The sequence below is a fragment of the Delphinus delphis genome, chromosome 9 (assembly GCF_949987515.2).
Source record: "Delphinus delphis chromosome 9, mDelDel1.2, whole genome shotgun sequence".
Classification (NCBI taxonomy): domain Eukaryota; kingdom Metazoa; phylum Chordata; class Mammalia; order Artiodactyla; family Delphinidae; genus Delphinus; species Delphinus delphis.
Genome location: NC_082691.1, coordinates 104675367 through 104694371, shown reverse-complemented (window position 1 = coordinate 104694371; position 19005 = coordinate 104675367). Strand labels below are relative to the sequence as shown.

The 19005-nt window shown below is 61.4% G+C and overlaps 1 protein-coding gene across 1 annotated transcript; it reads left to right on the top strand.

The window, feature by feature from the left end:
- Positions 1–6566: 6566 nt before the first annotated feature.
- On the top strand, positions 6567–15800 carry SHH (sonic hedgehog signaling molecule). The gene is made up of 3 exons (XM_060020087.1): positions 6567–6875; positions 12038–12299; positions 14986–15800. The coding sequence occupies exons 1-3, from the start codon at positions 6567–6569 to the stop codon at positions 15798–15800; spliced, it is 1386 nt and encodes a 461-aa protein (XP_059876070.1).
- Positions 15801–19005: the final 3205 nt, after the last annotated feature.

Sequence of the window (19005 nt, the reverse complement as noted above, 5' to 3'; positions counted from 1 at the left end):
CTGGCGTCAGCCCGGCAGAGACCTCGAGCCCACCTCTAGGGCAGGGCCACCCTCTGTCACATCTTCTGCAAGTGCCCGGACAGGAGATCTCACCTCTCTGTACCTCGTTTTCCTCACCTGTGCAATGGGTTGTGTGCATTGATTAACCGAATTTTATCTAAGCACAATGAAAACGTATAATAAACACTGAATAAGCAAATCCGATTACCCAAAGTCACAGGTGAGATTTCCCTTCTCACCGAGTGACACTCTGGCTGAGATGCTTGGCAAACACAAGAGGACACCCCCATCAGCCAGGCCCGTGCTGCACTCCTCCACCAGGTGAGGGGCCACGGGACCCCCGGGGACGGCGCCTCCTTCACCCACAGCGTCCTTCTCCTCCCAGCCCGGCCCCTAGAGGGCCGAGCCCTGTGGTGTGGCATCTGTCTCCCCGGGAAACTCCCCCCCGAGCCAGAGCCACCGGCCACCCTCCCAGGGGTTCTTGTTAGCACCCCCCAAATGTTGGGTCCGGGGTCTGTCGAACTGCTGAGGTCCCAGCGGCTTTCGCTAACGTTGTCAAGCCCAAATGTGTGTTCGCACCTCAGTTTCCCCTTCTGCGCCCTATCCCGCCTCCTGATACGCCTGACCCCGCTTCCCAGCCCCCTCCTCTGCCCCTGCCTGGCCCCCTCCACCCAATGCCTCTGTGTTTCCTGCTCTTGGTTGTGCATTTAAGAGGGATGTGGCATCGCCCTCTTTCACGACAGCAAAGAAGGGGGGTGGGGGAGGGGATGCACCTTCTGGAAGCTGCCTGGCCAAGTGGGACCCACAGGGCCTCCCCAACTCCACACGTGGCTGGTGCCCGACATAGCCAAAAGGCCCCGGGAAGCCACCCCAAACCAGAGGTGCATCCTCGGGGAGGGGCCGAGGCATCCGAGGGACAAACCTAAGGGGCCAGGAGGGGTGCTCACAGCGGGGGAGTAGGGCCAGTTCTGGCTCTCTGTTTCCCGCCGTAGAGAGACTGCTGGACGAGGCAACCGTGGAACCACGGTATTGATGGCCAGCATGCAACAGGGCTCAGGAGCGGTCGGGTGACTGGCCAGGAGGGAGGGGGCGGAGGAGGGCAGACCTGGAGCCACAGGGTGCCCCGGCGGCCGGGGCCCGGGAGTCTTGATGCCGGGGATGCTCCCTGGACAGCGGAGGGCAAACACCGAGGCCGCCGCCTGGGGAGCCTCTGTGCTCTCTCTGCTCCTGTAGAGAAATGGCTTCTGTTTCTGCATGTCAGCACTGCATCCCTTTTTTATTTAAAAGAAAACGTCTGCACAGAAGTTGCCCAGATGATGTAAGCGCTCTGCTTCCTGCCAAGAAGGGTCGCAGCTACCCTCCTTCAGAGAGGCGGGGACAGCCAGCCAGGGGCTCTACCAGCAGGCAGATGCAGCCCGGAGTCCTCACTCCCTGGACAGGTGCATCTCGTCCGCATCGCCCACCCCCCAGAGGCAGGGCTGAGTCCGAGCCGGGCCGCTCCGAACCCAGCTCTGGCCCCTGGAGACACACACAGCCCCTCGGCCGTGCGGCAGCTTGGGCCCACCAGGCCCTTCCCAAGTAAGGGAGGGAATCGTAAGTCCTCAGGATAGAAGGGGCCTCGATGCCACCTGTGCTCCCGCTTCAAAGAGTGCCTGAGGCCTGGAAGACGCCCAGGTCCTACCCCTAGGCCTGCTGCAGCGTGCAGCAGCCTGCCCATCCCCTGGCGGGGCGGGGCCCTCTCTCCGCTCTGCTCTGCTGAGAATGGCTGCCCTGCAAGCGCCAGCCCGCGAGGACGGCATCGCCCCACTGGCCCCTCGTGCCAGCACAGCCAGAGCCGCGGGCCTCCCACCAGTTCCTCCTGCCACTGCCACCGCCACTGCTGCAGCTCCACGGGGCCATGCATGCAGGCGGCAGCAGCTGCTGTGCACCCAGGTGAGGGCTCCGTTGTGAACAGCACGGCCTTCCCTGGACCCCTCCGGGAAGCCGGAGACTCATCCCCCAGGCCCAGGTCAGCAGGGAACATGGGGTTAGGAGAGCAGCGCTGAAGGACCCCATCCCTCCAAAATTCAGAGGGGCCCTGGCTGGCAATCTCTAGGAGAACCGTAACAACGGAGATTCAATTTGCCAGAACTGGAACAAAACCAGAAAGAAATTGAAACTGGATGATTGGATGGAAAGAGAATGAGTACAAGTATTATCAGGAAGAGGAGTCAAAGTGAGGGATACAGTGAGGAGGGGATGTAAGATTAGAGCCCAAACCCAGAGACTGGAGTCCGGGTGGGCCCTGGATGAGTGTGGCAGGCAGCGGCTTCGATGGGGAGGCCAGAGTGCCAGCTGTAGGGCCCAGCGGGTACCACACTGGGAAAAGGGAAATGGGGGATTGCAAAAACTAATGGGGGGATCAGGGGAGGATGACCAAGTTGTCTAGCCCCGCTTTCAGGGCCCTCCCAACCTGGTCTGCACATATTTTTCCCAAACCTGCAGACCCAGAGCCTGAAGGCAGAGTGAGGAGGCCATCTAGCGGTGGGGGCTGGTGGGAAGGCAGGGGCCGGGCCTGGGAGGCGCCTCCTGGGGGTGGGGGCAGAAGACAGGCAGCCACCTGTCCTCAACAGGGATGCTGGTGAAGGATGGAGGTGGGGAGGGATGGAGGGATGGAGGGATGGAGGTGGGGAGGGATGGAGGGATGGAGGTGGGGAGGGATGGAGGTGGGGAGGGATGGGGGATGGAGGTGGGGAGGGATGGAGGTGGGGAGGGATGGAGGGATGGAGGTGGGGGGGATGGGGGATGGAGGTGGGGAGGGATGGGGGATGGAGGTGGGGAGGGATGAGGGATGGAGGTGGGGAGGGATGGAGGTGGGGAGGGATGGAGGGATGGAGGTGGGGAGGGATGGAGGGATGGAGGTGGGGAGGGATGGAGGGATGGAGGTGGGGAGGTATGGGGGATGGAGGTGGGGAGGGATGGGGGATGGAGGTGGGCAGGGATTGGGGGATGAAGGTGGGGAGGGATGGGGGATGGAGGTGGGGAGGGATGGGAGAATGGAGGTGGGGAGGGATGGGAAAATGGAGGTGGGGAGGGATGGGGGATGGAGGTGGGGAGGGATGGGGGATGGAGGTGGGGAGGGATGGGGGATGGAGGTGGGGAGGGATGGGAGGATGGGGGTGGGGAGGGATGGGAGGATGGAGGTGGGCAGGGATTGGAGGATGGAGGTGGGCAGGGATGGAGGGATGGAGGTGGGCAGGGATGGAGGGATGGAGGTGGGGAGGGATGGGAGGATGGAGATGGGCAGGGATTGGGGGATGGAGGTGGGCAGGGATGGGAGAATGGAGGTGGGCAGGGATGGGGGATGGAGGTGGGGAGGGATGGGAGAATGGAGGTGGGCAGGGATGGGAGAATGGAGGTGGGCAGGGATGGGAGAATGGAGGTGGGGAGGGATGGAGGGATGGAGGTGGGGAAGGATGGGGGATGGAGGTGGGCAGGGATGGGAGAATGGAGGTGGGCAGGGATGGAGGGATGGAGGTGGGGAGGGATGGGAGGATGGAGATGGGCAGGGATTGGGGGATGAAGGTGGGCAGGGATTGGGGATGGAGGTGGGGAGGGATGGGGGATGGAGGTGGGGAGGGATGGGGGGATGGAGGTGGGGAGGGATGGAGGTGGGGAGGGATGGAGGGATGGAGGTGGGGAAGGATGGGGGATGGAGGTGGGCAGGGATGGGGGATGGAGGTGGGGAGGGGTATGGAGGGAGGAGGGCAGACGACCATGGAAAAGAAGGGCGGAGCCCAAACAAATTAGAAATGGCTCCTGAGGTTACCTGGGATGTCAGGCCAGGTCAGGAAGAGGCTGGGGTTTGGAACCTCTGACCCGCACGGGGAGGGGCCCAGATGGTCTGGAGGGGCAAAGGCAAAGAGAGGGAGCCATCTGGCGTCTGGAGGTGGAAGAGGACAGTGTCTGCCGTCTGGGAAGTGGGGAGGGGGCGGGATGAAAGGAAGGGAAGTGGGGGGAGGGCGAGACCTCAGGCTCAGGGTGGCTCGGCTGACGCCCGTGTTTCCAGGGCAGTACACACACGAGCTACAGTTGATCCTCGTCCTGATTCCCCATCGCACCCCAGCCCCACCCGCCCCGGGGAGCAGCCCTCGGAATTCAGAGTGGTGGGTTCACGGTCCATCGTTATTTCATTCTTGAGGGTTGGCCAGCTCCCAGGCAGGCGGCCCTGGCGGGCTCTCGGGGTGTCCAGGGCTGGCCGAGACGGACAGGAGGTGGCTTCGCCCGAGCCTGGGCCCCCTGGGCTGAGGAGGCCTGACGGCCGGGACCTCCCACCTCCTGTCCTGCCTGCTCCCCACCTGGAGGGAGCCGAGCCCCCAAGTCTCGGAGCCACGCAGAGCTCTCTGCAGCTCAGGCTCCGGGTCTGGGGGGTCCCGGCACCTGCGAGATCTCGGGCGGGCATCCCTGCTCATGCGGTGGCCACACGGGCTCCCCGGTCTCCAGCCAGGGGGTTGAGACCCGGTGCTGCGGCCCCTTCGCCTTTGCCTGAGCCGGAAAAGAGGGGAGGAGGGAATCAGGAGGCTGGAGTGTCCCCAGCGCGCCCAGTGGCTTCTCAAGCCCCCATGCCCAGCGGTGTCACAACACTGGCTGCGTGGCGACCACTTTGGGCAGGCCCACCCTCCTGGGTCCAGGACAGTGTGACCTTGCTGCGTCGGTTCCACTGGGAGGCCTTGAGGAAGTTGGGCTGATGCTTCACAAATCAGAGAATAGAAGAGGCGGGGTGGGGATGCGCTCCTGGCCAGCAGAGGCTTGGAGATGCTCAGTGTCTGCAAAGGCCCAACTACAGCCCCTTTCGATGTCCCCTTCCACGCTCCCCACACCCAGAGGAAAAGTCTGTCTGCACTGGAGCTTACCCAGACTTCGGCAAGTGTCCCATTGTTCTGAGGACCGACCCGGCCTCTCTCGCGCTGGGGTCAAGGGAGAGCGCCTAACTGCACAGAGTGACAGCCGGGTCTCGCTCCATCCACTCCACACGAAGAACCCTCACTCCCGCGTCCCACTCCAGAGCAGTTGCTGTGTCAGAGTGAGACCGGGAGGGCCCAGAAGGAGGAGGGCATATTCTGCAAAAAGGGGGAATCTCCGATTTTCTTTTCCTGGTCTAAATAAGACTTTTAAAGTTAGTTTGTTTCTCAAAGTGCAGGAATTGGGGGCTCCAGCATCGCCGGCTCTGAGCACCGGGCCCTCTTCTGCACGCCCCTCTTTGACCAGAACGCTGTGCCCCCAGGGCCCTGCCCCACTCGGGCTGCAGCCCCCAGGACCCTGAGGATGGGCCTGCCAAGCTCCAGGGGAAGCCAGCTCGGCGTGATGTGGAAGGAACCTGAATTTCACATCCAGCTCATCCCCTGGCCTGCACTTTGCTCCGATCGATTGAATCATGGGGTTGGTGCGTTTGCACAGCCTTGCCCACTCGCCGCTGCCCCCAGGCACAATGGGCCTCCGCCCACCACGCAGGCACCAGCACCAGCTCCCTCCTCTGAGCTGGGGTGCAGCCCCCAGACCCGCTTGGGCCCAGCCAGCCGGATCGTCCCCTCTGCACCAGCCCCTGAGCACGCCTCCATTCCACTTCCAGAGAGTTAAAAATAATGCATTAATTGAAACACAATAAAGGAGCAGCATTTTCAAGTTTTTCTAAGGTGCTTAGAGCACTTCAAATAGCACTAGTTACGTGCAGTCCCCGCCCGGCGTGGCAACTGGAATATTCGGGAGGGGGCACAGGCCCCTCTTTCTTTCAACTGCAGGGAGCCCTGGCCTGCATGATAAAGTCTCTGGGAAAATATTTAGATAAGACCTGGGCAGCTTTGCCCCTCAAACATTTGAGAGACTATTTGTTTGGTGATGGAAGCTTGGCCGGGGGTGGGGGGGGGGTGGCGGTGGGTCTAGATTGTCCTTTAAAAACTTAAGTTGGTTTTAACTGAAGCATCTACCATTCTGGAGAAAGTGAAGGGGGAACGGGAGGTGTGCCCCGGGCAGGGGGTAGCTGACGTTATCCGGAGCAACGTGCCTCCTCTCTCCCGCTCACCTTTGTCTCGGTAAAGATGTTTTTCTCTTTTAACTAGAAGCCTTCAGGTAAAAATAAAGCAGCCACAGGAAAAAAAATTAGTCTTTTTTAGGGTTAAACATCAGAAGAGAAGCCTGTGCTGCTTCGGCCAATCAGATGCGCCCCTGCCAGCTATAATATAGTACTGAAGGCAGCCTCTCGCACAAGCTCTCAGGCTTGCGACCATTTAAAATCAGACTCTTTTTGTCTTTTGATTGCTGTCTTGAGCCCCAACTCCGATGTGTTCCGTTATCAGCGGCCAGCAGCCTGCCGTTCCAGCCCCCGTCTGGGTGGGGATCGGTGGCGAGTCCCCCGCAGCGGCGGCGGGCAAGGTTATATAGGAAGAGAAAGAGCGAGAGGCAGAGAGCGAGGGCGCCAGCAGCCAGCCGGAGCGAGCGAGGGAGGGAGAGCGCACGGGCACACACACTCGCACACCCGCACCCTCGCGCACTCAGACCTGCTCGGGCCAGCCTTGAGGTCCCCGGGCTCCATGGACGAGATGCTACTGCTGGCGAGATGTCTGCTGGTGGTGCTGGTCTCCTCACTGCTGATGTGCTCGGGGCTTGCGTGCGGACCCGGCCGGGGATTTGGGAAGAGGCGGAACCCAAAAAAACTGACCCCTTTAGCCTACAAGCAGTTCATCCCCAACGTGGCTGAGAAGACCCTAGGGGCCAGTGGAAGATATGAAGGGAAGATCACCAGAAACTCGGAGCGATTTAAGGAACTCACCCCCAATTACAACCCTGACATCATATTTAAGGATGAAGAAAACACTGGAGCGGACCGGCTGATGACTCAGGTAGAAACCCAGCACGGGGCGTGGAATGTGTTGCTTCCAAGGGGTTATGTGTAACCATGCCGTTCAGTCTGTTTGCTCTTCAGGCAGGTAGAAAGCCGATTTTGTCCTCTCCTTCCCCACCCACCTGCCGGCCTACCACCCCTTCCTCTTCCTGGAGGGGAATGGAGGCGAAGGGTCCAGCCGGAGAAGTTTAGGCTGGGGGGTGGGCATAAGGACGCTAGGAGATGTGGTCCTTGCATGGCCCTGATTTGATCTGTCCTGCTGGGATGGCCTTCCCATCCTGCCTCAGCTCTGGCTTGTAACTTGGGGAGACCTTCACTTTGGGGGCATCTGTCCTTTCCAAGTTGGGAGTGGGAATGGAGGGAGGGGGCAAGCATCCCCCCCATAAACATAGAGTGGCGTCCAGATCACTGTACAAGTGTAGCCTCGGCGCTTACACGTTTCCCTTCTCCTCTGTGTTTTTCTTTCCCACCACTGCTACCCCCCCCGCCGCCCCCCACCAAAGACCCTCAACTGGAAAAGCCAGGAGGCCGGGCTGACAAAAGGTCGGGGCTCCAGAGGCGGCTGGGCTAGTCCCTGACCGTATCACATAGCTCCACTGCGATTCCATCGCTGGCACTTGTGCCCATCAGAGTGTGAATGTATCGATATTTCTTTAAGGATGCCCTCTTATTCTCCCGAGCCCGCGGTACTTGAGGGGAGGGACTTAGAACTTACTGGCATTGCATCACGCTAGTTTTCAACCTGCTTGCATAGGAAATTAGGAGCGACTAGATATTAGCGGGAGGGGGGGCTGGAAAGAAGAACCAAAGCAAAGCACGCATTCCTCTCTCCCTCTCCGCCTCCGTTTGAGACTTCTGGCTGCCAATCTGCCCGTCAATGGCAGACTTTCTGCAACTCCAGGCACGTATAACTGAAGCTAGAAATGGCTTTCCTGGCAAATATAGGTCAACATCTTTTTTATTGCCCTATTAAAATATTCAAGTCCTACCTTTAGGGCCAGGAGCGCACCGCAGCTGACGGAGCGGCGCTGGCGGGGCGCAAGTGCAGGGGAGGCTGGGGGTGGGAGGGACCGAGGAGACACCTCCCGGCCGCTCCGCTCCCCAGCCCGTTGCCCGGCCTTGCTGCGGAGCCGAGGAAGGCCAGGGGCATGCGGGGTAGCGGGCTCCAGCTGACGGACGGAGGCGGAGAGGGAGGGGAGGAGAGGGTCCTCGTCCCCGGCTCGCTCGCATCTGCTCCCGACCACCTTAAATCTGGACCGCGAGTGTGGACGCGCGCGCCTGTGCCCGAGAGCAGCGCGAGCCGCAATTAACTCTGCGCAGGCCGCGGGGTGCCCTGCGCGTGCGGCCGGCTGCGGGCGCTTCTCCAGCTCGTCTGGGGCTCCGACCCCCTGGTCACCCTCGGTCCCGGCGGGAGGGCAGGGGCCTTCCCGGGATCCCTCGGCACCGGGGAAAGGGGCGCGAGGCCAGAGAAAGCGGCGGGGGCGGGGACGCCGCAGGTCCCCGAGCCGGAGGGCTCAGCGGCCGCCGCGGTCCGCGCCGGGCCGACGCGGGAGGGAGCGGGTCCCGGCCCGCGCCCTGCCCGGGGCCCCGGGCCTCGCCGCCCCGCCTACAAGTGCGAGCGCGCGGAGCCGCGCACCCGGGCAGACGCATCTCGGCTCCACTTACTCCCGGGTTATCGATCTCGCGGCTCGGGTTTCAGTGCGCGCGGGGCTGGGCTGCGGCCGCCCGCCGGCCCCTCCACGCGCCCGAGCGCGGGCTCGGCCAGGGCTCCCGGCGGCGCTCCGACGGCCCGGCTGCCGAGGCGGCGCGGGCGGGCCCGGAGGGCCCGGGCGGGAGGGAGAAGCCGGTTCCAGGGCGGAGGCGCCTCGCGGGCCTGGGCGCCCGGCCCGAGCCCCCCGCCGGGTCCCTCGCCCCGCCGCCCCCGGCCGCCCCGCCGGGACCTACAGCCGCGCGGCCCGGCGCCCGGCCGCTCTGGCCGCAGCGTGCGCTGGCAGCATTTGAACTTCTGACCTTCTGTCAACTTCCCTCAGACGAACGAAACGAAAACAAATACTTTTTTCCCTGGGCAGTGGCTATTCCCGTTCCCAGCACAAAAGGAGGGGGGAGGGGCAGCCGACGTCGGAGTGGGGTGGGGAGAGCCAAGCCAGGCGTGTACCACGGGCCCCAAAAACGTGCCCTAAAAACCTGGAGGCTGGGGAGGGGGGGTGGCCTGAAAGGCGGCCCCTGCTTTACCCCTTCCCCGTCCTTCCTGCGTCCCCGGTCCTAAGAGTTAAAGTGGGGAAGGCGGGGGACCTGGGAGGTGAGGGCAGGGCCGGGGGAAGGGGAAGCGGCAACGCCTCCCGGGCTCCTGGGGCACCTGCTCCCCCCCCCGGCCCCCCACTTAAGATAACCACCTAGACTCTGCTCTCGGGTGCGTGTCCCTCCTCCCCCGTCTCTGCGTGTCTCTGTCTCCCTAATGTGACTGTCGCCCAAGTCCCTCAACCATGGCAAGATCGTCCCCAGTGGAACTTTCAGAGCAGTTCAGGAACGCATGAGCCCCTGGTTAATATTAACTCCGAGAGGGGGAAGCGCAGACAGACACGCTCTCCCCGCAGGCCGCGGTGCCGAGGGGCTCCGAGGGGGCAGGAGGCCGCGAGGGGCCGGCCTGCGGGCTGCGCGGGGGACCGGCCCGAGGCGCCACGTTGGGCAGATTTCCGGGTGCGTGGCGGCCCCGGGGAGCGGCGCTCAGGTGTGGGTTTGAAGGGAGGGGCCTGGTTTTCCGGAGGGGGGAGGAGGAGCGGCGAGAGGTGTGTGCGGGGACCCGAGGGGACCCTTCTGAAGTCGGGACACCCCCTCCCCCGCGCTGGGGAAGCCCGTGGGCGTCGGCGGTGACAGTCCCTGCTCGGCTCCCGGGCGCGGAGCGGCTGCGCAGACTGGGGAGGTGGCGCGGGAGCTCGGGCGTGGGGAACAACTTGGCCTCCGCCGACACAAAGCCGGGCCCGTCGGCCCCTCTGGGCTTCACGGTGGCTGCACAGAGGCGGGGTTGATTCGCGGCACACGACCCAGTGAATTGATAACCGGCCCGGGCTTCCCGGGTCTGCCCGCGACGATCCCGCCCGGCCGGGGCGCAGAGACTCTTGCAGCCGCGGGCCGAGGCCGCGTTGCGCCTGGCGGAGCCCGGGCCTGCCTCGGCCCTGGGTTCCTCGCCTGGGGTCTCCATCTCTTGTCCGAGTGGCGCAGCTCAGAACGCTGGGGGATGGTACACGTGCTCCCCTTCCTGCCCTCCCCCTCGCCAGCGGCCCCGGGGGAAGCCACTGAAAGCTTCATCTGCCCCCCGAAAGCAGGGAGCTGGGCTGCGATGGGGGCTCGGGAAGCGAGTGTCTGCGTGTGCGCGTCGGTGGTGTGCGCCTGCGCAGCCGGTTCCACATCCCGGCTCTAAACTGACCCTGGTTTACTGATTGATTTTCATGTAAAACGCATTCAATCCTCAAGATGACCTCACTCAAACTCTGTCCTTCTGACTTTTTTTTTTTTTAAGAAAACTGTTGGCGGGCCTAGAAACCTGCAAGCGCTGACCTGTTACCAGGACCGCCCCCTAGCCTTCTGCCCTCCCTCACTCCACCACGCGCGCGCGCGCGCACACACACACACACACACTTGCTGTATGTCTAACTCTACAACCATATACTGGTTTTTACTGCTGCCAACTACACAGGTCTTTTCCTGTCGCGCAATCGGTCGCATCCCCTGAAAACGCGGCAGCGGCCTTGCCCAGCCCTCCGCCTCCCCCGCGCTCTGTAAGAAAGAGTTCCCCCAGGCTATAATAGGGTCCTTGCTGGGGCCGGCTGGTCATCTCGGTAACCGGGGTCCCCGCCCGGATATCAGCCCTACCCTCTGCAGAAGTCAACTTGGAATTGTCCCCTATCCCTCCTGAGTCTGCCTCTCTGGGGGACGCCCCCATCATGACTTTGTCACCACCTCCCCTTTTTCCAACCCCGCACCAGCCGCAGTATGAACGCCCAGCGAGTCACTGTGAACACAAACACGCACGTGATTCGACTCTTTCCTGCATCCTTGTCTGAATGGGACCCGAGAATTATATGGGAACTCCCACAGCTTTACCCTGGCTTGAGTCCCGCCTATTCACCGCTTCTTTGCTCCTACTGGCAGCTTCCTTGTGGGAGGTGGGGGGAACCCCAAGGGCGGTTTCCAGAAGAAGCCTCCCTAAGGCAAGAGCTCAGAGGCCCCAGGCCTTTCTGGCTCCCCTCCCCCTCCCCTCCCCTCCCCTCCCCTCCCCCCCTCCACCTCTTAAGTTGGCTCTTCAAACTTGCAGGACACCATTCTGCGCCGGCCAAGAAAACAAGAGGGGGGGAGGGGACAGGTTAAGGAAAACAAGGGACACAATCAGACCACAGAAAAGCCGGGAGAAAAGAGTTCCACGGGGAAAAGGAATGTGGCTGTCCAGATAAAGAATGTTTGTCATCCGGCCCTGGTCTTATTGAAAATTATAACTCACCTGGTTGCCTTTCACTTCTGGTTCCCCCACCCCTTCAGCTGCTATCAGGGTCCCACCACCCTCTCTACCTTTGGCTTAATTCTCACCTCAGATAGGCGCAGGGCAGAGATAAGGCAAGGCTTTTAACTCCGTAAGAAGTATACCGTGTATTTTTCTTTCTGCGGCTAAGTTGCACCCGGGGCCTCTCTCCCGCCTCCTGAGAGGGAGTTTGTCCCGGGAGTTGGGTGGAGCCTTGCACAGGTGCGGAGCGATGGGGCCACAGAAGAGGGCAGGGGCGTGGAGGGCATCGTGGAGGAGGACGCGGGCCATAGCCTAGGGTGCTCCTGGAGGCTGCTGCAGCCACTGTCCAAAACCACGCAGTTTACTTATTTCGAAGACAGACATTTCATCTGCCTCTCAGGCCGTGACGGGGGCTCTGCTATTTCAGGTGTGGAGAAAGGCGCTCAAGTCGCCTCCGAGAGGACGTGCCTCCTCCTACGATGCCACCCCCTCCTCCCTAGCCGAGCTCCCCCTCTCCGGAACAGGCCGGCCGGTTCCAGGCCTGGCCTTGTCTCCCTACCTCTGCGCACAGCCCGCATCCTGGGGGGCTGGGCAGAGCAGCCCAGGGGTAGGGTTGGGGCAGGCCCGGACGCTCACGGGCGCTGGGTGCCCCCTTCTCTCCACAGCGGTGCAAGGACAAGTTGAACGCCTTAGCCATCTCCGTGATGAACCAGTGGCCAGGAGTGAAGCTGCGGGTGACAGAGGGCTGGGATGAGGACGGCCACCACTCAGAGGAGTCGCTGCACTACGAGGGCCGTGCAGTGGACATCACCACCTCGGACCGCGACCGCAGCAAGTACGGCATGCTGGCACGCCTGGCTGTGGAGGCCGGCTTCGACTGGGTCTACTACGAGTCCAAAGCGCACATCCACTGCTCGGTGAAAGCAGGTGAGGGGGCGGGCCCACCCCACCCATGCCGACAGCACCCCCCAGCAGCTCCAGATCTGCGCCCCAAAGCCCGGCTCACGGGAAGGAGGAAAGTGGGGAGGAGGGGGGCAGACAGGGAGGGGACTGGGTGACGACTGGTGTTTCTGTGGCGGGAATAGACTCCGTGAGGCCTGTCCCGGTCCCCAGCCGGGAGCTGTCCCTACCTCTGAGGCCACAGAGGCCCACGTTCTCTGAGCCCAGATGCAGAGGGCATCTGGCTTCTTGAGCCTTCCCCCACCCCTGTTTCCGGAGTCCCCGCTGCAGGTGGCAGAGACAGGGAGGAAAGATGGTGGAGCGGGGGGGGGGGGGGGGGGGGGCGCGGGGGGACTGTCCTGGTGAGAGACTGCAGCCCTGCCCAGTCGGCCAGCTCTGGCCCAGAGCCTCTGTCTCAATAGCGCTTAAGAATGAACTACTCACCACTGGCCACCGGCCCGTACCCGGCACAGGAGGTTCTGCCCGGGGTGGAAGCCTGTGGATTCTGAACTAACTTAACTCACTCGGCCTTTGGGAAGAGGCCTGATGGGAGGTAATAAAGCCGGTAGTTACCACTTCCAACATCTGGAGGCCGCAAGCCCAGAAGCATCCGTCCTTACTAGGAAACAGCTGGGCTGCCCTGAGCCACAGGCAGGGCCAGGAAAGCCAAGCCTGCAGCTGGAGCCCCCGCCCTGCTCCGTGAGGCTGACTTCCCTGGGCCTGCAACGCCACACGCTGTTGCTGGCGAGGAACAGCTCCGGAAGGAAGGCGCGCGCGCGCACAGGCCCCAGCTCCACTGAAGCAGGTCTCTCCAACTCTCGGCAGAAGCCGGCGCGTTTAGCAAGACAGTTCACAGTGAATTTCGGAGGAACTGCGCCTCCCCCCGCCCCCAGTTTCGCCTGTTTGTCACCTAAACTGTATTTTAATAGCGTATGTTAGTAGAAAAACACTTTCAAGGTGTCGAGGCACACTTTGGAGGTAAGGAAAAGAGTGGCCTCCTGTAACAACAGAAAGAAAAGGTGTGGAAGCCTGGGGAGAAGGTCTGGGCTTAGAGCCCGGGAAAGGGTCTCAGACGCCAGCAGGGCGGGGAGGCGCGCCCCGACTTCGCGGGGCTCCTAAATGGCGGCGCGGCGCGGCGCGCCGCCGGCTCCGGGCCACCCCTGTCCGCGGGGTCCCCCTGGCGGGGGTCCCTCGAGGTCTCCTCGCAAAAGAGCAGCGGTCGTCCGGCCCGGGACCCCGCCGGGGGAGCCGGGCCCGGCGCGCAGAGCCGCTCATTGGCATTCCGCGCACACGGGCCGGGCGCGGGGCGGTGCGTGTCAAGCAGGGTCGTGCGACTCGACGCCTCGGGCTCGCCTGCGTCCCGGGCGCATTCCGGGCGGCTATGTCGGGCCTCCAAAGGCCGGCCCCGCACTTCATGCCGGAGAAAACGATGAGAAGATTAAAAGCCCTCAGTAATTCCAGCAGGAAGATTCTTTCTCGCGATCTCTATTTGCAAAAAGCAGGATCCCGGAGATTGGAATGCAAAGAAGACGGGGACGTCCCCGCCCCTCCTCCACGGCCCCCTGCGCGCCGCCCGACTCCGATTATTGTCCTCGGGACAGTGAGCCTCAGAGAGCGACAGAGGCCGGAGAAAGCGGGTAGTCAAGGGGCCTTGAGAACCCGGCGCTTCCAGAGCTCGGAGCAGGCCCCGCCATTTAAAATTCAAATACACATCTCGAGTGCTTGGAAGAGAGGCCTGGCTGTGCAAATAGTGCTTGTGAGGCCCGGGCTTCTGGAGAGCCCGCGTGTGAATCGCCGGGGGTGCGGCGGGGGGGTTGCACCTGAGCAAATAGGGAGGGGGCGGCCCAAGAGCTGGAGAGAGAGGGAGCCGGGAAGGGGTGGGGGGATGGAAGGAGCCCCTCTTCCAAGAGCGCCTCCCATTTGTTGCAGAAATTACAATGACAATGGCGAGCCCTTTATTGGATTTTAATTAGAAGATCCGCACAAGCCCCGATTTTCACACCTCGGCCAATTCTCTGGAATGTTTGTCCAGTTGCTACAACTACTACAGCTATTTTTCAGCCCCGCCCTCGCCCCCAACCGGCCGACACCAACCAGCCGACACCAAGGCTCCCCGCTGGGCGCTGGGGGCGGGCGGGTGGGGCGCGGGGAGCGGCCGAGGGTCCCCGCCGTGCAGCCCGGGTGCGGAGCGCACGAGGGGGCGCCGCGCCCCACGCCGGAGGCGGGAGCAAAGGAGGGTGCGCCCCGGCGCCCGGGTGAGCTCAAGGAGGCTTCCTGAGGAATCCAAGTGGAGAACAAATACCCTCTGAATTCGTGGCGAGGTTGGGTGTGTGCTGAGCCGGCGGGGGAGGGGGAGGGGCGGGGGAGGGGGGAGGCGAAAGGGAAGGAGTGTAACCGGCCTCCCGCCGGAGACGCCAATCGACCTTTGTCACCGCCAGTCCAATCCTAAGAGAGTCGTTAAGGAATGCGTCTGCGTCTGAATTTGGTCACCGAGGCGGCGGGGGATGGGGAGAGGGAGGTCCGCGCGGGACCAGCCCGGCACCTCTCCCCGGAGCCACGCGCTTCCTCGGTCTGGGCGCGCGGGACACCAAGCGTGCGCCCCCCTTCCCAGTCGCGTCTTCCTCTCGGGACTCACCGCCCTGTCTCCTCTTCTCTCCCTTCTCTCCCCCCGCAGAGAACTCGGTGGCGGCCAAATCGGGCGGCTGCTTCCCGGGCTCGGCCACGGTGCACCTGGAGCAGGGCGGCACCAAGCTGGTGAAGGACCTGCGCCCCGGAGACCGCGTGCTGGCTGCCGACGACGAGGGCCGGCTGCTCTACAGCGACTTCCTCACCTTCCTGGACCGCGACCACGGCGCCAAGAAGGTCTTCTACGCGATCGAGACCCGGGAGCCTCGCGAGCGTCTGCTGCTCACCGCCGCGCACCTGCTCTTTGTCGCGCCGCACAACGGCTCGGCCGGCCGGGAGCCCGAGGCGCTGTCGGGCGCCGGGCGGCCGCCTGGGGGCGCGCCGGAGCGCCGGGCGCTCTTCGCCAGCAGCGTGCGCCCTGGCCAGCACGTGTACGTGGTGGCCGAGCGCGGCGGGGATCGGCGGCTCCTGCCGGCCGCCGTGCACAGCGTGACGCTGCGCGAGGAGAGCACGGGCGCGTACGCGCCGCTGACGGCGCAGGGCACCATCCTCATCAACCGGGTGCTGGCGTCGTGCTACGCGGTCATAGAGGAGCACAACTGGGCGCACCGGGCCTTCGCGCCCTACCGCCTGGCGCACGCGCTCCTGGCCGCGCTGGCGCCCTCGCGCACGGACCGCGGCGGGGGCGGGGGCGGCGGCCGCGTGCCCCCGGCCGCGCCAGGTGCGCCGGCTGTGCCAGGTGCGACCGACGCGCCAGGCGCCTCGGGCATCCACTGGTACTCGCAGCTGCTCTACCAAATAGGCACCTGGCTGTTGGACAGCGAGGCCTTGCACCCGCTCGGCATGGCGGTCAAGTCCAGCTGAAGGCCAGGGGGCCGGGGAGGGCACCGGGAGGGGGCGGGGCGGGGCGGGCGGGGGGAGGGGCGAGATACCGCAAATGACACACGGAAAAAGCGCACGAAATGAGACTTTAATTATAATAATAATTAATAATAATAAAAAAGTAGGACAGTCCAAAGTAGACTATAAGGAATCAAAGACCCCGAGAAATTCTGTTGTTGTGTTTAGTTTATATATATATATTTTTGAATTTTTTGATTCCTGTTTAATTTTGGTTATTTTTTCACCTCTCCTGGCTATTTATTTGTTTGGTATGAATAGATGTTTTAAAATAATATGAACCGGACCTTCAAGAGCCTTAAATAGTTTGTTTCTTGGATAATTTATTATCATGTGAACTGTACTCACAGGGGGAAAGATTATTTTGTGAAGCCAAGCGACCCGCTCAGAGTCTATTTTTCTACATGTCCCTCGTCCTGACTTTCAGAAAGCAAAATTCTGTCCTCTCCATTCCTCGTTTGCAACGCTCCTGCTTTTCAGCAAGTGTAAACTAAAACATGCTTCATGGGGGTCCACAAATTATATTTTTATACACAGAATTGTAAATTAGATTTTTGAGAGATCAATACTTAACTGAATTACATTTCATTTTTGAAATAGTGTAAAATATGAAAATATATTATTTTAATTTAACTAGTTTCCAATGTAACAGCCATCTCCTGTTTTGTCTTCTGGGTTGAATATTTGCTTTGTCATCACCATTTTGGCCACATTCTTGGAAGTCAAGACTGTTACACACTCACACACACACATACACTTTTTTTTTTCTTGGACAAACTGGAAGAACTCTGTTATTTTTAACTTCAAAGAATTTATTAGAAAATAATATTTTTTAAAAGCGCACATAGTGATGATCCCACAAGGATGGAGCCTGTAGTTTGTACAGAGAAAAACAAAGGATGTTTTTGCATTAATAAATTGAGAAATAACTGCTGTAAATTTACTAAAATGTATTTTTGAATATTTTGTAATAGTTTTATAGAAATAAAATGTGCCACGCACAGCCTGGTTAGTATATAATAACTAAGAATTCCTGTTGCAGCCCTTTTTCTTTCCTTTTTTTGGCTTCTTTGTTTGGGAAACCTAGTGCTGACAGGAGTTCCCAGTATTATATTTAGATGTGTTGCTTATACTGTGAATTCAGATCCACTTACGTAGGTAACCGAATCGACTTGTTTGTTTTCGTCACTGGAGAAACCTCAGCTCTGTTTGTATTTATTGTGTGAAAGTCTCTCTACTCAAAGGATGGCGGTGCCGTGCTGGGTGCCCTTCTGCCCTCACCTCCCCCAGCTTAACCAGCACAGCCTCGGTGGCTGCCTGGAGGAGATGGCCTGGGGCAGTCACCCAGAACTTCCTCCCCAGGCCCCGCGTCACTGGTGGCCGACTTTGTTCCCTCCACTTGGTTGACCCAGGTTGGGGTGCACTGTCCCCCTGGCCTTGCAGGGAGGAGGTCCTAACTGCTTTCTGAAGTCCTGGGGTGCCCTTTTCAGAAGGGTCCCCAAGGAGAGGGCCAGGTGTTGACGGTCTGCAGGAGGATGTGTTCCCTGCCTGCTCTGTGCGGCCCGGCCTTCCCTCCTCTCCCGTCACACCCACTAGAGCCTCAGGGTGCCGGGGTCCTCGGGCCACGCTGCCGTCTCCAAGTTGTCTGTCTTGAGTGGTTGTCAGGTGAGGACGTTTGTCCCTAGGTCGTGGTCCTCCTTCTGCGGGCGCCCTGGGGCCAGTGCCCTGTGTTGGCAGGGCCGGGGAGACAGTCCTCCGTGCCTGTTGCTGTGTCATAGGCTCGGCCGCCCCGGGCGCTCACTCTGAGGGCTTTGGTTTAGTGAAGGCTGCTGTCCCGCTCTGCGCTCTGGGCCCACATGCCTCTGAGGCTGAGCTTTGGGAAGGTGGGCCGTGTGGCCTCAGGGCCTCCCAGAAGATTAAACAAGGCGGGCCTGGGTTTAGGGGAACCGAATGGAACTCGACGGCCTCGGGCCAGTCTCGGTCCCACCTGGTCAGGGTCTGGAGAAGCTGCTTCTGAGGCTAGGGCTCAGGTCCCTGGGGGGGGCTTCTGTGCTGAGGTCTGGTGAGATGTGGCCCTCCAGGAGGCCGGGGGCCCCGATGGGTGGCGCTGGGGCCAGAGCTCACCCTCCGGGCAGGAGTGGTCCCTGGTCCCCCTTGGTCTCCTAGGTGGTCAGCAGGGTTACGATCCCTGGTAAGGTTGGTGGTTTCTGTTCTGATGACTGTTCAGGTCTGAGTGTTAAGTCAAACCAGGAGCACGCAGCACACCAGCAGCTCTGGCCAGACTGAGCCCCCGGACTAGTTAGCGGTCAGAGAGGAAGGTCAGGTGTTGGCCTGCCGAAGGTCCCTGGCAGCGCCCCCTCCTGGCCGGGCGAGGTTGTGGCACCCTCGCCTGTTTCCCTGCCTCCCTCCCCACCTTTTAAGACCCTTCGCAGCTTTATAGTGAGAATTCTCTTTTTCACGTCCGCCGCGTAGAGAAAGGAAGTGCAGGGCATCGGGCAGGTGCAGCACTGCTGCCGGACGAGGGCCCACTTCTCCATCTTCAGGGTTGACAGGACCAAGCGTTTGTGCCAAGCGTGTGTGTGGTGTTGCCGCCGGCCTCCCTCGTGACTAATTGCATATCTATTCCTGTCAAACACGCGTACCAGAATGTACTTGAAACTGTTATCTTTGTGCTCTGTTGTTTGAATAATTAAAGAAGTTACAGAGACTTTGTGCCGTGTCTGTTCTGTGGCAAAATTCCCGTCCCATCCTGTCATCGGCAACTCCCGTTTTCTTCCACCAGGTTGTCCCAAATATGTGAAAGAAGAAATGTCACTGAGAGTGCACACTTCGGATCCATCAGGGGTGGTGACGGGCTCTTGCGTGTGGGACAAAGCACGAGGCCCGTCCATCTGGGGAAGCTGCCGGCACGCGGTGGCGTGTGTGTGGGGGAGGGAGGCAGCCCCATCCTCTCCTGGTGGAGACCCTTTGCTGTCAGCATCACATCCACATGGGAAATACTGGGCTGACATGCAAAGAATGCCGGCTGGTTGCAAGATTTGGCAAGAAAGCAACCAAGTGCCTGCCTGGGAGCCAGCTCCAGGGCTGGGGGGCGGGGGGGAAGCATCTGGGTGCCCCAGTGACGCAGAAAAGTGGCCGGTCTATCCTTGTGAAAGAAGCGTCCACTCAA

Bases quoted from the DNA above. Each gene is read 5' to 3' on its own strand.
- SHH (XM_060020087.1), top strand. From the start codon at position 6,567: ATGGACGAGATGCTACTGCTGGCGAGATGTCTGCTGGTGGTGCTGGTC. The intron at 6,876-12,037 runs GTAGAAACCCAG...TTCTCTCCACAG, and splicing joins CGGACCGGCTGATGACTCAG to CGGTGCAAGGACAAGTTGAA. The intron at 12,300-14,985 runs GTGAGGGGGCGG...CTCCCCCCGCAG, and splicing joins CCACTGCTCGGTGAAAGCAG to AGAACTCGGTGGCGGCCAAA.